Genomic DNA, 14,372 nt, shown 5'->3' with positions numbered 1-14,372 from the left:
CTTCCCCAGGAGCCTCACTTCATCTTGTGGGCCTCGTCGCAGCTCGCCTGGACATGCTGCAGCGCCTGGAGAATGGGGGTCTGGCTGAAAACTAGAGGGAGAAGGAGGGACAGCAGGGAGGGGAGAACAGTCAGAGGTCTGGGAGCTTGACAAGCGGTACCCAGGGGTGATTTTCTCTGCCCTGCTCCCACCCGGCCCGGGGCGGTCTGAGCCAGTTGGCACGGGGCACGCCAGACCCAGGGAGGGCGGCGAGCATACAGTTCTGCTTGGTGTTGGTCAGGTTGAGACGCAGGTTGTCCAGGTGCTCCAGGATCTGCTCCAGGGTCAGCTGGGCCAGCTTGCTGCTGGAGCTCCTCAGGCTGCAAGGAAGTCACGGAGCCGGATCTGAGCGCCAAGTGAGGCTCCCGGAGTGCAAGGCACTCCCCCCAACAGGGCCCCCTGAAGACAGACAAGCCGTACAGGGAGGGGACAGTACAGGGAGGGGACCGAGGGCTGGGATGGGATCAGGGAGGTGAGCTAGAATGGGGACTGGCCACAGGGCACTAGGAGGAGGGGAAGGGGCCCTGCGTGCTGTGTAGCTTCGGACCACTAGGTGTCACCCACACGCCAGCCAGGTACAGTATGGGCTGCCCTGGGGTGGCGGGTGGACAGCGGCAGCTCGGCCCGGTGTCCCGAAGGGCCCACTCCCACCTCTGCCTCTTGCGTGGGAGGCTGTTGTTCTTGATGAGCAGGGACTTGATGTGCTCGGCCAGCAGCTCATCGTGCTTCATGCACCAGTGCCGCAGGATGCTGGTGGTGAACTGGTCATCGGGGTGGCAGGGCCGGCTCAGCACCATCTTGACCATCTCCTCACTGGGCCTGGGGGCGTGAGAGGGGCTATGGGCACCCTGCTCACACGGTGGCCCCAGGAATCTCGGATCTCTCCCGTGTGCTTATTTCCCGAACCTCAGCCTGCCCCACCGAGTCCTGCTGCAGCTTCCTACTCTCACATCCCCCTCCCTCTTCTCTCTGGGCCGGGGAATGCCTGGTTTCTTCCTCTGCAGAAGCCAGCAGAGAGGAAGTGAGATTCTCTAGTTCCTGTGGTGGCAGAAAGTGCGTGTGGACCTGCGGGGAAGGAAGCCCCCAAGTCCCCTCCCTTTCCCCAAAACATTCAGGAAACGGACCGGGGAGGCCAAGGACAACATGTGGTGTGTGAGCACTGCCCCGCCCGCCCCCTCCACGGAGCTGTGAGCCACACCAGTGCCCAGCCCCCGGGAAGGCAGTCCCCACACAGTCCTCCTGCCTTCCCACTTTCTTTAGGACGCTTTGTACCACTTCTAGTCTCTCAGGCAAGAGAGGAGAAAAAGGAAAGACAGGAAGGTAGGAAGGAAGGCACACAGCTGTTGTGCCATGTATATGGAGCTGTTGCAGGAGTACCTGTGATGGCCCTGGCTGGTGTGCTCAGTGGTTAGAGTGCCAGCCTGAAGGGCCTTTGATTCTATCCCCGGCCACAATAGGGGCAAAAGTGGAAGGCAACCAATGGATGTGTCTGTCTCACATCAATGTTTCTCTCTCCTCCTCCTCCTCCTTCCTTCCTTCTACTCTCCCTAAAAATCAATGGAAAAAATATCCCTGAGTAAGGATTAACAAAACAAACAAACAAACAAACAAAAGTGTCTGTGATGAGGGCGGGGCCTCTCCGCCTCTCCCCATCCAGCAGGGAGCCAGCAGGTTGAGGAAGCGGGTGATGTGTGACCCCTCTGTTCTGACCCTTCCTCCTCTTGGATTAGCCAGTGGTGGCCTCAGAGCCTGGGGGAGGGGAGAGAAGCTCCGGGATTAGAACTGCTGTGGCAGCAGGAAACAGGGATGTCCGGTCCCCACCCCCAGGGCAGCTCCTGGTGGGCAGGGGGGAAAGTCCAGAGGAAGCCCAGATCCCCGGGAGCTGCTGATTTGTCAGTCACTCTGGGGAGAGGACAGAATAAGCCCAAGTCAACAACAGGAACAAACACGGCCACAGGAGCTAAGGGGCAGGACCAAAGCCTCCTCTCAGGAGCATCTCCTGGTGTGCTGCATGGGGCTCCTCAGCTCCCGGGGGGAACTCACTTCTCTCTGCGGAGCTGAAGCAGCAGGCAGGACAGGGCCTCGGGGTGCTCTGTGGAGGAAGGGGAGAGGCCATTCAGAGGAATGCATAATTCCAGGAAGACATCCGGGTACCTCTCCCATCCTCCAACCAACAGCCACTGGGAGGAGCAAACACAGTCTTCAGGAGCCAGGAAGAAGAATCCGACCCCCTTCCTGCTCAGCCTGAGCCCAGCCCAGGGCCTGGCTCAGATGGGCGTGCAGGACTCAGCTAAGAGCAGAAATGGCTGACCTTCGGTGGGAGGGAGCAGTGGGCCTGGGCTCACCTAGAAGGCCAGAGGCCTCAGCCTTGCCCCAGCCCGACTAGGAGAGTCCCGTCACCACGCTCCCTACCACAGCCCTACTCACCCTTGTACTTGAGGTGCTGCAGGATGGGGATGATGGTCTCCAGGGGGATGTTGTGGGCCAGGAAGAGCTGCCAGGCACAGTACTGCTCAAAGGTCTCCCACTCCAGGCTCTGGACTTCGAGACAGTGAGGACACATTTATTCTGTCTCTTTCTCTCCTTCCCTCCCTCCCTCCCTCTCTTCCCCGAACAACCAGCACTCCAATCCTAAGCCTACAGAAACTTCCCCTTTCCGCAAAAGGCTCATTTCCTAAGCCTTCAGATAGCTTCCCTACCCCATCAGTCCTACGCTGGGGGGTATCTTTCCTTCTTACAGGGCAAGGAGCAGATCCAGAGACATGACCCCAGAACGCAGTGGTCTCAGCCCCATACCCAGCTCTCCCGTTCCTATCCGCAGGCCGCCACCCTCTTCTCCCAGGTTCCCCAAGGGTCTGCTCACTTACTGAGGATGTTGAGGACTGAGTCTTTTCGAAACATGACCAGGTTCCCCATCATCACATGGCAGACCAGCTCCTGGAGCTAAGGAGGAGGAGGAGAAGCCATAACCCACCGGTTCTAAGAGAGGCCGGGAAGCTAGCAAGGAAGGAGAACTAAGAGGGCTCAATAGAGGGGAAATCAGAGGAAGTGAAGGCCTAAAGGTTTAGGGAGGAGATGGCACACAATGGATGCTGGGGTCTCTGAAGGACAAAGGGGCCTAGGAAAGAAGCAATAGGCCGGGGTGGCAACCACAGACCCCTTTTGGGCAAGAACAGTTACGTGAAGCCACCTCCACACCGAGGCAAGAGAATGGCAACGTCTCTACCCGAGTCAGGGCCTCCGACCCCTCCCAGCCTGCACCGGGAGGGAAGGGCCATGGAGACCCAGCTCTGATTCCAGGTGTGGGGAAAGCAAAGGAAGGACTCTGGAGCATTAAACTTCCTCCTTTATGGATGGAAAGGAGGGACAGAGACGGGGTCCCAGTTCAGGCCTGAGAAGGGACATGAGCAAAGCTGAAGCCTCTTGGGGACGTATGCATGCACAGACAGAAACCCTGTGACCATTTCATCCTGAGTCAAGTACATGGAAGGCCGGGTGAGAGCAAAAACCAATCCCTTCGCTCTCCCTGTGGAACAGAAGATCCCAAAGAATATGGAGAAGAGGAACCCCCGGGGGACTGGCAGGCCAACCTGCCTCTCTGGGGCTGCTTTCCTTCCCAGTCCTGGGGTCAAGTGCACACAGCAGCAGCCAGGGGCAGCCGGACACAGGCCGGGCGGGGAAGCAGAGCCCCGGTTTCCAGTCCTGCCTCCCACACTTCTTGGGATGACAAGTCGCTCACCTGTGCAGAGTCAATAACGGCCACGATCATGTTCAGTAGCTCCCCACTCCGCAAGGTCTCATCTGGAAACTGGAGAAAAAAGAGGGGTCCTAGGGCAGGAGTCCAGGGCACACCCCTTGGCCTTCACCTAACGGCCCATTCCCCGGCCTTAGCACGTGGTCGGGGGGTTGGGGGGAGCTGGGTGAGCAGATGCAGGGTCCTAATAGAAAACCCTAGGTTTTCAATGCCCAACAGCTATGAAGCTGGGAGCCTAACCCGAGAGCCGGGGTGTGTTACGTGTGTGGTAGTGTGCGCGCGCACACGAGGGAAGGAATGGGAGCTTTGTAGCGACAAAGCTAAAGCAGAAGGGATTGGACATGACAGTTCGTTCTGTGTATTTGCATCTCAGGCAGCAAAGAAATCCAGTCTTTTCTGATCCTCAGCCAAAGAGGAGAGGTGCAGAGAGCGTGTGGGTGTTCAGGGAGTGTGCAGGGTGTGGGGTGGGCAGGACCCCTTCTGGAGAAACCAGTTCACCAGTGAGGGAGCAGAGAAGGAAACTGCCATCTGCTGGGCAGCTGCAACCTCCTCCCTCCAGCTTTGGCGGAGATCACAGTTCCTCCCGACAGGCCCACACCCGGGGCCCTGCTTTCCCAGCTCCTGCGGACTTTCACCAAAGGAGGAAGAGCGGGCACCTCCCCGTCCCAGTTCCAGGAAGACCGCGCGTGGGCCGGGAAGTGAGAGCTGAGTCTCCACCAGAGGCCCCGCTCTTTGGGAGCCATTAGAAAGGCCGAGGGTGAGCCAGCTGCTGGCAAGAGGGCCGAGACCTGTGACTGCGGATCTGGATGGGGGCCCGTCCCGGGTCCAGAAGAGGGGCCAACGCCATGAAGCCAAGTATAGAGGCCCAGATCCCGACTCGCAGAGACACTTGGGAGCTTGCAGACCTTTTTAAGTCTTTAATGAAGATGTGGATGGAGGGGACAGCTGCGGTGTGGGGAGCAATGGCTCACCAAGGCCAGGAGGGTGGGGAAAGGAGGGTCAGGCTTGTGTGCAATGAGACGGGGCACACTGCTACCCCTCCCCCACGGATACGGGCGGGGGCACTGACCTCTGTGTAGATGGAGGGTGTGAGGTGGCACAGCAGCCGCACGTCATCCTCCTGGCAGGCCTTCATGTCCATCATTAGGCAGGTGTGCAGGTCCCCCAGCTGCGTGGCCTGGGCGAACGACTCGTACAGGTTCATCTTCCCCGCGGCGGCTTTGCTGCAAGACCAGTGGAGCCTAAGTCAGCAGCCTGGCCCCAGCACCCAACCTCCAGCATCCCTCAGGCAGGCTGCCGCTAGAACCCCGCTGCTACCCCAGGCGCCTGGGGCTCATCTATTTCTCGGCACTCCCCTGCCTCCCCAAGGGTTTGATAACTTATGGGAACCGGGAGACATTGCTCCTTCCCCCCACCTTTCCCCAGGGCCCTAGACAGGGCCCAGACCACAGCTAGTAAGCTACTAAACGGGGACAGTCAACAACGGGAGAAAGAGGGCCCAGGTCAGGCTAAAGAAACCTTTCTTTCCTGCTTTCTGGGCTCTGAGCAATGAGGACAATAACGCCTACCTCACAACATATACAAAACATAACTCAAAATGGGTTGTAGGCCTAACTGTAAAACATATATACTTCTTAGGAAAATACATAAGCATAAATCATGACATCAAAAGCACAGGGACAAAAAAAAAAGTAAACTGGACTCATCAAAATGTAAAAGTTTTGTATTTCAAAGGATGCCATAAAGAAAGTAAAAAGAGCCCTAGCTGGTTTAGATCAGTGGATAGAGCATCGGCTTGCAGACTGAGGGGTCCCAGGTTCAATTCCGGCCAAGGGCACATGCTCCAGTTATGGACTCAATCCCCAGTAGGGGGCGTGCAGGAGGCAGCAGATCGATGTTTCTCTCTCATCGATGTTTCTAACTATCTCTCTCCCTTCCTCTCTGTAAAAAAAAAAAATCAATAAAATATTTTAAAAATCAACAAAGAAGAGGAAAAATAACCCAATTAAAAATAGGAATGAATTTGGACAGCTGGTGTAGCTCAGTGGTTGAGTGTTGACCCAGGAACCAAGAAATTGCCCTTAAATTCCTGGCCATGGCGCATGGCCAGGTTGCAGGCTCGATCCCCACAAGAGGACGTGCAGGCAGCAGCCAATCAATAATATTTCTCTCTCTTCAATGCCTTCTATCTCTCTATTCTTGTCCTTTCCTCTCTCTAAAAATATCAATAAAAAACAAGCAAACAAACAAAAAAACCACAGTGAGATACCACTTCATACCCATACGATGGCCATAATCAAAAAGCCAAAGTTACCAGTTTTGGGGGAACACGTAGAAAGAAAGCTCAGAACCCTCACACATTGCTGGTGGAATGTAAAATGGTTGCAGTCGCTTTGGAAAAATAGTTTGGCACTTCCTCACAAACTCAGAGTTACCATCTGACCCATTCCTCGGCATTCACCCCGGAAAACCGAACCATATGCTCACCCACTAATCTGTACATGAGTGTTCACAAAAGACAGAGAAGTAGAGACAACTGAAATGTCCACCACTGGCCGTGATCGTGTAGTGGTGGGTACTCTGCATTGTGAAATGGCCATTACTGAGCACATGGATATTACAAAATGCGGGGTATTGTTCGCTCACGAAAAAGGAAGGACTGATACACACTGCAATGGGGATAGACCTCGAAGACCGTAAGCTAAGTGACAAAACGTCACAGAATGTCACACATTGTATGATCCCATTTATATGAAATTCCCAGAATCAATAAATCTATAGACAGAAAGCAAACCAGTGGTAAAAGGGAGACAGGGAAAGGGACTGCCAAAGGGTACGGGCTTCTTTTTAGGGTGATAGAAATGTGCTGAATTGGACAGTAGCAACAGTTGTACAACTTGTAACTGTACTAAAAACTACTGAATTGTACACTTTAAAGCTGTTATTTAAAAAAAGAGCGAGAGAGAGAGAGAGAGAGAGAGAGAGAGAGAGAGAGAGAGAACACATGAGAGCCCTGGTGGTGACAGACAAGGGGGCGGGATCCGGAGTGGGCGGAGAGCGGCGCTCCAGGATGCTTCCTGACCCCTTCTTAACTGTGGGGCCCGCGCCCACCTGGCCCTCAGGTAGTAGAGCAGGTGGTAGCCGATCTTGGGCTGCCTCTGGTAGAGCTCGGAGAGGAGGTCCAGGAGCAGAGAGAAGCTGCTGTTGTCTTCCTGCATCTGGCACAGGTTCCTGGAGGGGGAGGGGGAGGAGCGGGGCTTTACCTGGGCCCTCTCCTAGGAGCTCCCGGGGAGCGTAGTCTGCTTGCCCCACCGCATCCCCTTCCTTCCTGGAAAGGGGTCCCCTTATCCCGAGACAGAGGCAGGTGTGCTCCAGGGGTGGAGGGTGGGGCAGGATCTCCTACCGCTGGATGCTTACCTAAATATTAGGTAGAGGGGCTTCCCCACAGATTCCTCCAGGGACCTACGAGAGGAAGGTGACGTGTGAGTCCATGTAAGCGGAGAGGGTGGGCAGATGTTGTGGAGGACCAGCTGGAGGCAAGATGCCAGCCCCGCCTTTCCTAACTAAAAGCCAGCGTCCTGCTGCTCCAGAGGCGCGGGCCCGGAGAACACAGGTTCCTAACACGGGACCACGTCAGGGTTGTCATCGTCACTGAAAGTGAGACTCCTGCCCTTCAGGGAGGGTCCAGGCAAGGTCCGATCCCACCTGAAGAGCAAGCATGGGGGCTGCTGGGTACAGCAGCAGGGCGGGCACATGGGGGGTGGGGTGGGGGTGGGGAGCTAGTCCACCACTCCTTGGCCTTCAGCAGGAAGAAGAAGCCCTTGTTTAAAGGAATCTGTACACGGGGACCAGAACAGATGGTTTTTCTCAGCCCTCAGCAAGGTGCCTCTGGAGCACACGTCTGCCCCCTAAGTCAGAAAGATGAGCCTTACTCCTCCGTAACCTCCTCGGGCAGCACCTCCCCTCGGAAGTGGGCCTTGAAGAGCTCCTGTAGGCAGGACGCAAGGACCGACAGCTGCTCCGAGTCAAAGTCTTCCTGGTGGGGAGACAAGGGAGAGGATGTCACCATCAGACCCAAGCCTTACTGCCCCCACTACCCGGACTCATCAGCTCCCACCTCCAGATTAACCAGCCTCTCCCCCAGAAAAGGGGACCCACTGGGCCAGGGAGGAGGGAGTCAGCTGCTGGGGGGCGGAGGGAGGGAAGGGAGAGAGGCGCCTGAAGCTGGGCAGGCTGGGCTGCTTCCTCCCTAAGGTGAAGGGTTCCTTCTTACCTCCAGGACCTGGTCCACGATTTCCTGCATGACCTCACACTGGGCCTCCGTATCACTGCCGTGCAGAAGGGAGAGGAAATCTCAGGGATGTCAGTGATAGCAGAGGGCAGGACACACACCCACAGAGCAGCACGCTCACACGCACAGGGACAAAACAAAGGAGCTCTGTGTGACTCTGCTGTGAGGGGAGGATCCGGGTGCAGAAGCCAAATCCCCACAATCCTGCTTCGAAATTCAGAGCCTCAGAACCCATGGAGGGAGAATATACGGAGGGGGAACCCAGGGTGCTGGGAAATGAGGCTGCCACCCCCAGTCCATGCACGCCAACAGACACTGCAGAAGGCATCCGCATGCAGCTTCAACCACTTCTCCATACACCTGCCACGTCCCCCCAACCCCACCATCCTGCCACCCCACTAAGCAAAGTAAAAAAAGTAAAACCCAGGCCGGACGGCGGGGGGCTGAGAGCAGGGTGCACCTACCTGCCTTTCTGCAGCTGGAGCACTTTGTCCCTTAAGGACTCATCCAACTGGTCAAGGTAAGGAGTGATATCAACTGGCTCCTCCACAACCGTCTCCTTGATAGGGTGGAAGCGAAACTCTCTCTTCTTTCCTGAAGGGGGTGATTTGAGAAATAAGTCACTCTGCCCAGATGCCAGCCACGGAGACAGCCCCCCTGAACCATCTGTCCCTCCTCACGCGCACTCAGCACCGTGTGTGGCCTGAAGCATTTCCCTGAGTGTGTGCACACCCAGCCCTGAGGAACACACAAGGCCGGGGACCACTTCTTTCCCCTCCTGCCTCAGTGCCCGCTGACAAAACTCACTCACAGAGGCAAAGGCGGCAGAGAAGCCGGGCACAGGCCTCGCCTACCAATGGAGCGGACACACCCTGAGCTACCCTGGCTTCTGGCCTCACCTTTGCTGTTGAGATCCTCCTCATCATCACTGAAGGCTGCTTCTGCATTGTCATAGCAACTCTCATCCTTGTCTGACATATGGTTGTCCATCTCCATGGAAACGGGCTCCTCAATTTTGACTTGGGAAAGAAAGACAAGGCATTGGATGGCCTCCTGTGTCCTCTAACATGCACCAAGCTTGGAAAAGAGGAGACTGAAGGGCAAGTGAGAGAATGAGGAGTTCATGACCTAATTGGAATATGAACCCTGGATGGACAAAGGTCTTATTTTCCAGAACTTGCAGGGGGATCTGCCAGGAGTAAAACAGCACAGGCCATGACTCCTCTCTGCTCAGCTCAGGATCAGTGAGTAGATAAGACCAAGGACAGTCTTAAGTACTCTTTAATTTAAAGCCAAATTGGGAAATTTTGCTTGGCTTAACCCCTCCCCCTAAACAAAAAGTGTTTGTGTGTCTAAAACTGGGAGCAAGACTTGAGACCCAACATGTCGATCTTTCACCAAGGCCAGGGCCCTGGCCTGGAAAGAAAAAAAGGGTGGACGAAGTTAAAGCAAGATAAACACATTCCGTGAACATCTCTACCTACTGAAGACAGGTTAAAAAGAGGAAAAGTAGTTACGAGAGCAAGCGAGATTAGTGCAAGTTAGACAAAAGTAGATGGAAAGACCCTGGTCCGGCAGCTCCGCTGGTTAGAGAACTGTCCCAATATGCCAAGGTTGCGGGTTCAAACCCCGGTCAGGACACACACACAAGAATCAACCAATGAATGCACATATAAGTGGAACAACAAATCGATGTCTCTCTCTCTAAAGATCAATGAAAAGATTTTTTAAAATTAGACGGAGAGGGAGAACCTAGCAAGACATGAAAATGAGTGAGAGAGAAGTAGGGAAGGAGAAACGAATGGACAATGACGGAGGCAGAGAGCTGCACAGGTGTGTCAGCTAAACAGGGGCTCTCGTTTGAAGCAGGTGACGACATGGGAGGGTCCCCTACCTTCCACAGGAGGGCTGGGTGAACTGCAGAACTCAGGAAACTTCTCCCTCAGCATGGCCCGCAGCTCCTTATCCAGTTTGGGGTTGTCAAACAGGGGAGCCAAATGCCTAACAGGGACCATGAATGAAGTTCAACATCAGAGCTCCTTCCTCCTAACTCCACACGGAGGTACAGGGGTAGGTCTAAGCCCGACCAGGATAAGTGGGCTCAGTCCGATCCTGGGAGAGGATCACCAGGGGGCAGGGGACGCATCTGAAGCCCTTTGTAATGTGATGGCAGGAGAGACATTTCTCTGAGGGTCAAGAGAACACAGGCCTAGCCTTCTGAGGTGGAACCAGTGCTCTCTATACCTCTCAAGGTAAAGGGTTAACAGCTGTATGGTAATATCGGATGTGCCTGACCTGGTGAAAATGGGAAAAAACCTTCCCCCTCCCCAGACACAGAAAGTCCTTACGCCAAGACCCGTTTCTCCACAATGTGGTTGAGGGAGGAAAAGACACCCTGCCGCACGTGGCCCTCCAGCGGTGGGTAGAAGTTGGGAATGATCTGGAAGGGAAGAAGGGGACAGAATGAGCACGGGATCTAAAAGGCTGCATTAAATATATATATGGAGCCCAGCTGGCATGGCTCAGTGGTTGAGCATTGATCCATGAAACAGGAGGTCAAAGTTCAATTCCCAGTCAGGGCACATGCCCGGGGGGCTGACTCAATCCCCAGTGGGGGGCGTGCAGGAGGCAGCTGATCAATGTTTTTCTCTCACAGATGTTTTGCTTCTCTCTTTCTCTCTAAAAGCAATTTTTAAAAATATATTATTTTTAAAATAATAAAAAAAAAAGGACTGTTTCGGGAATTTCCCTGTCATCCTTGCACAGGACCCTGCTACTCTCTGTATTGTTCCAATTGCAGTGTGTGTGCTGCTGAAGAGGGCACAAGCCTGGTTCTGACTGGGGCCACTAGAGAGAATGGCTGGACATTCCTGACCATCCCAGGCTGCTAAAGTGGGAACCTTACTGGACTGGCCGCTCCTCAAGGAGACCAGAGTCTGTGTTAAGTCATCATCCCTGAGGATGAGAAACCTCATGGAAAGGTGGGAAGACCTGGAGACGGCGGGAATTCATTAACTTCGGACCTACAACCACTTCTGCTCCCACAGTCAAGGGTCTCTGGGACAACCTAGTCACTGACCTAGAATGTTCGAGGGGATGCGCACTTAGCCGCTCAGCCGGGCAGGAGGAGAAAGGGGCAGTGGCACTTACGCGGCACATGAAGTCCAGGAGTGTGGCAGTGATGGCTGGGTGGGGCTTCATGGAGTGATGCATGACCAGGATGGCTGGCTCTGGAGAATGTGGAATTACAGGGACCCCATATCAGAGTCTGCTCTTAGCTCCATAAGCCGAATGATCAATATATATGAATGGTTCCCGAGAGCTATCCCTGCCCCCTATTCCCACTGATCAGAGCCAAAAGCACCCCCCCCACCCCCAAAAAACAAAAAACTGCTGGTAGACCTCAGCTTCCCTCTTGTCCCCAGAACTTAGCTTGGAGGAAGGAGGTAGCAGGAAAGGAAAAGTGGGATGTGGTGCAGCCTTTTTCTTGCAGACACACACACACACACACACACACACACACACACACACACACCCTGCCCGCTGAAGTCTAAGCATCAGGCTGCAGGGAAAAACGGGTAGAATACGGCTTGGCCTCATCAAAGCAACTTTCCTTCCAGGTCAAGGCAGCACTGATGAGGAACACGGAACTGCTCCCAGATAAGCGGCCTCCACTCCACTCGGCGCTGAGATTGATGACCGCTATCACTGAGACCCGGGGCTGGGGGTGGGGTGGGGGTGGAGAGTGATGCTGCTTGGGCCTCATTCACATACCTATGTTCATGATGCTATCCTTGTCTGGGCTAAAGAACAGCCAGTCGTAAAACAAAGCCAGCTTGGCATTGGAGGCAGCGACATTTGACTAGAAGAGAGAGGGGGAAAAGAGGGCCCGTTTTATCAACCAGCTTCCTTCCCTTTAGGAGCCCAAGACAGATTCCAGGGCTCACAATACTGATCCATCTATGAAAATCCGGTTCCTAGTGAGACAGAATGGAACCCCCACAGGGGTGAGGGACACCCAAGTCTGTATATGTATGTGAGTCCCTTACAGTCTCACCAACCCAGGGGCTGAGACTCAGCATGGGGTCTCACATATCCAGAACACACCTGACCCCATAAGGGCAGACACCTGGGCTGGGAGTCCTGATCACTCGTGAGCTGAGCCAGCACGAGTCCGAGCCCTTGCTGGATGCACCAGGCACATTCCAAAGGAAAGACCCTAGGAACAGCCTGCTGTTATATCTGAATCAGCGCATTCCAAGGACACAGTCAGATGGGGGAGCAGGAGCCCTTACAAAGGAGGTCAGAGGGCAACTAGACGTCAGGGAGCGGAGAGTTTCCCACCCGTGGCATGGGAGGGAAATGCTGGGGAGGAGATGGCTCTGTTGTGAATTCACTACTTGTGGAGAAGAGAAGTATCCAAAGCTGATGCCAAAGGCGTGGAAGTGAGTGTGTGAGGATCGCAGCTCTGGATCCTCACACACTGGGAGAAGGAGTGCCTAGAAACCCAGGCTTGGGGACTGGCATGGGTAAACCTGTTTAACCCCAAGCCCAGACAGGAAGTAATGAGTGCAAGTTCATTTCTTGAGACATGAAGGGAGGGGGTGCAAAGACGGAGACATTCATGAGAGTAAGAGGGCCCTCAGGGGTCAGGGTGCTCGGAGAGTGAGGAAGAAGCAGGGATATATGGGGAACGTGAGGGAGGGGGGACCCTTTGCCACCCAACAGCCTCTCACCGTGCATGTTGTCAGCAACCAACCAATGATGGCCCATCGGGGCAAGATATCTGAACTCAGCACTTCATTAGAAGGGTGGACAACCCCACAGATGTAGCGAATGAGGTCACAGCGCAGAGACTGGCTGTCTGGGGTTGACAGATACTGGCGCTGGAACCAATCCTGGTATCGCTTTTGTTGACCAAACCGCACCTGGTGGAAGGACATTGGAAAAGATGGAAAAGAAACGTGGAAGGGAAGGTGAGGTCTCTGGGCAGAGGAAAGTGAGCACCATTCAACCCTAGGCTGGAGCCAGACCTCAATTTCTTCCCACAATTCATTAGTCAATTAGCACTGTCTCTCAAGTCTCCCCTCCTTGATTAAAAAAATATATATCGGAAGTCACACATCAGTGGTGAATTCATTCTTGCCACTGATCTGATGTTACCGCTTTTGGCTCCTCCTACTGTGCTGGTTCCTAATTCTTCAGTCATAAGCACAATCTTTTTTTTTTTTTTTTATAAGTATAATCTTTTATTTTCTTGAGTTACTTGTTAACAGCAAGCAATGCCCCTTCAGAACAAGAGCTGAGCTTAAACCGGTTTGGCTCAGTGGATAGAGCGTCGGTCTGCGGACTGAAAGGTCCCAGGTTCGATTCCGGTCAAGGGCATGTGCATTGGTTGCAGGCACATCCCCAGCAGGGGGTGTGCAAGAGGCAGCTGGTCAATGTTTCTCTCTCATGGATGTTTCTAGTTCTCTATCCCTCTCCCTTCCTCTCTGTAAAAAATCAATAAAATATATTTAAAAAATAAAAATAAAATGTAGCTACTGCAACCAAGGTCCTGAATGTTAATTTTACTTAGTTTTAACTATTTAAATCACAACACATGGCTAGTGGCTACCCCATGGGACATCACAGATCAAGACAGCCCTCCTGGCTGACCTGGGATGCTGAAAGCTGCTACAGCAGTTGTTCCCTGACACCAGGCTGGCTGCAGAGGAGCGGCTGTCTGGAAATTGTTAGAAATACAGATTCTTCAGATTCTCTCATCTAGGAAGATGTATTTTTCAGATGCTCCTCAAGCAATTCTGCCATAAGTCATGTTTGGAAACCAAAAGACCAGGGCTCTCTTTCCGAGAGCTCATGGTTCACCCAGAGGAACAGTGGATTTTCCAGAATGAACATCCTTATTTTACCCTTTTATAACACATTTCACACTTGTCAGTTACATTATGTTTGTACGATTGTTAGTTTAGATAGACTGGGAGCTACACAACAGCTGGAATTGTCTCTCTCTTATTCAGCAATGTATCCCATGCCCAGTGCCAGGTAGATCAGGGGCATCCACTTGACCACTTCCCACCAGTCAGTGACAGACCGGCAGGCTGAAGGAGCCTCGCCAGTGCCTGTCGCGTGTCCTGCTGCAGTAGGTGAGCTTACCCGGGAGGTCATGAAGAGAAGCTTCGTCTCCATGTCTGGGGTTAGACGGCATGCTAGGAATTTTCGGGATGTCCTTGACTGAAGAAGCTGCAGGATACCTGAACCAAACGTAGAAGGGAAGAGAAAAAAGAG

The 14,372-nt window shown here is 53.8% G+C and overlaps 1 protein-coding gene across 1 annotated transcript in view; it reads right to left on the bottom strand.

The window, feature by feature from the left end:
* INTS3 (integrator complex subunit 3) overlaps positions 1-14,372 on the bottom strand; it is a 37,991-nt gene that overhangs the window by 1,245 nt on the left and 22,374 nt on the right. Inside the window, exons 9-28 of the mRNA XM_084866747.1 lie at positions 14,241-14,338; positions 12,821-13,012; positions 11,859-11,946; positions 11,235-11,314; positions 10,433-10,524; positions 9,979-10,085; positions 8,984-9,103; positions 8,549-8,678; positions 8,067-8,121; positions 7,726-7,829; positions 7,211-7,255; positions 6,905-7,024; positions 4,863-5,016; positions 3,779-3,847; positions 2,907-2,982; positions 2,467-2,580; positions 2,083-2,131; positions 691-858; positions 259-359; positions 19-91 (exon numbers count right to left, since the gene is read on the bottom strand). Of these exons, the coding sequence (XP_084722873.1) occupies positions 19-91; positions 259-359; positions 691-858; positions 2,083-2,131; positions 2,467-2,580; positions 2,907-2,982; positions 3,779-3,847; positions 4,863-5,016; positions 6,905-7,024; positions 7,211-7,255; positions 7,726-7,829; positions 8,067-8,121; positions 8,549-8,678; positions 8,984-9,103; positions 9,979-10,085; positions 10,433-10,524; positions 11,235-11,314; positions 11,859-11,946; positions 12,821-13,012; positions 14,241-14,338 (2,035 nt within the window). The remainder of the gene's footprint in view (positions 1-18; positions 92-258; positions 360-690; positions 859-2,082; positions 2,132-2,466; positions 2,581-2,906; positions 2,983-3,778; positions 3,848-4,862; positions 5,017-6,904; positions 7,025-7,210; positions 7,256-7,725; positions 7,830-8,066; positions 8,122-8,548; positions 8,679-8,983; positions 9,104-9,978; positions 10,086-10,432; positions 10,525-11,234; positions 11,315-11,858; positions 11,947-12,820; positions 13,013-14,240; positions 14,339-14,372) is intronic.

The sequence above is a fragment of the Pipistrellus hanaki genome (assembly GCF_964339955.1).
Source record: "Pipistrellus hanaki genome assembly, chromosome: 18".
In the NCBI taxonomy this organism is placed as follows: domain Eukaryota; kingdom Metazoa; phylum Chordata; class Mammalia; order Chiroptera; family Vespertilionidae; genus Pipistrellus; species Pipistrellus hanaki.
This window is presented reverse-complemented; position numbering and strand designations above follow the sequence as displayed.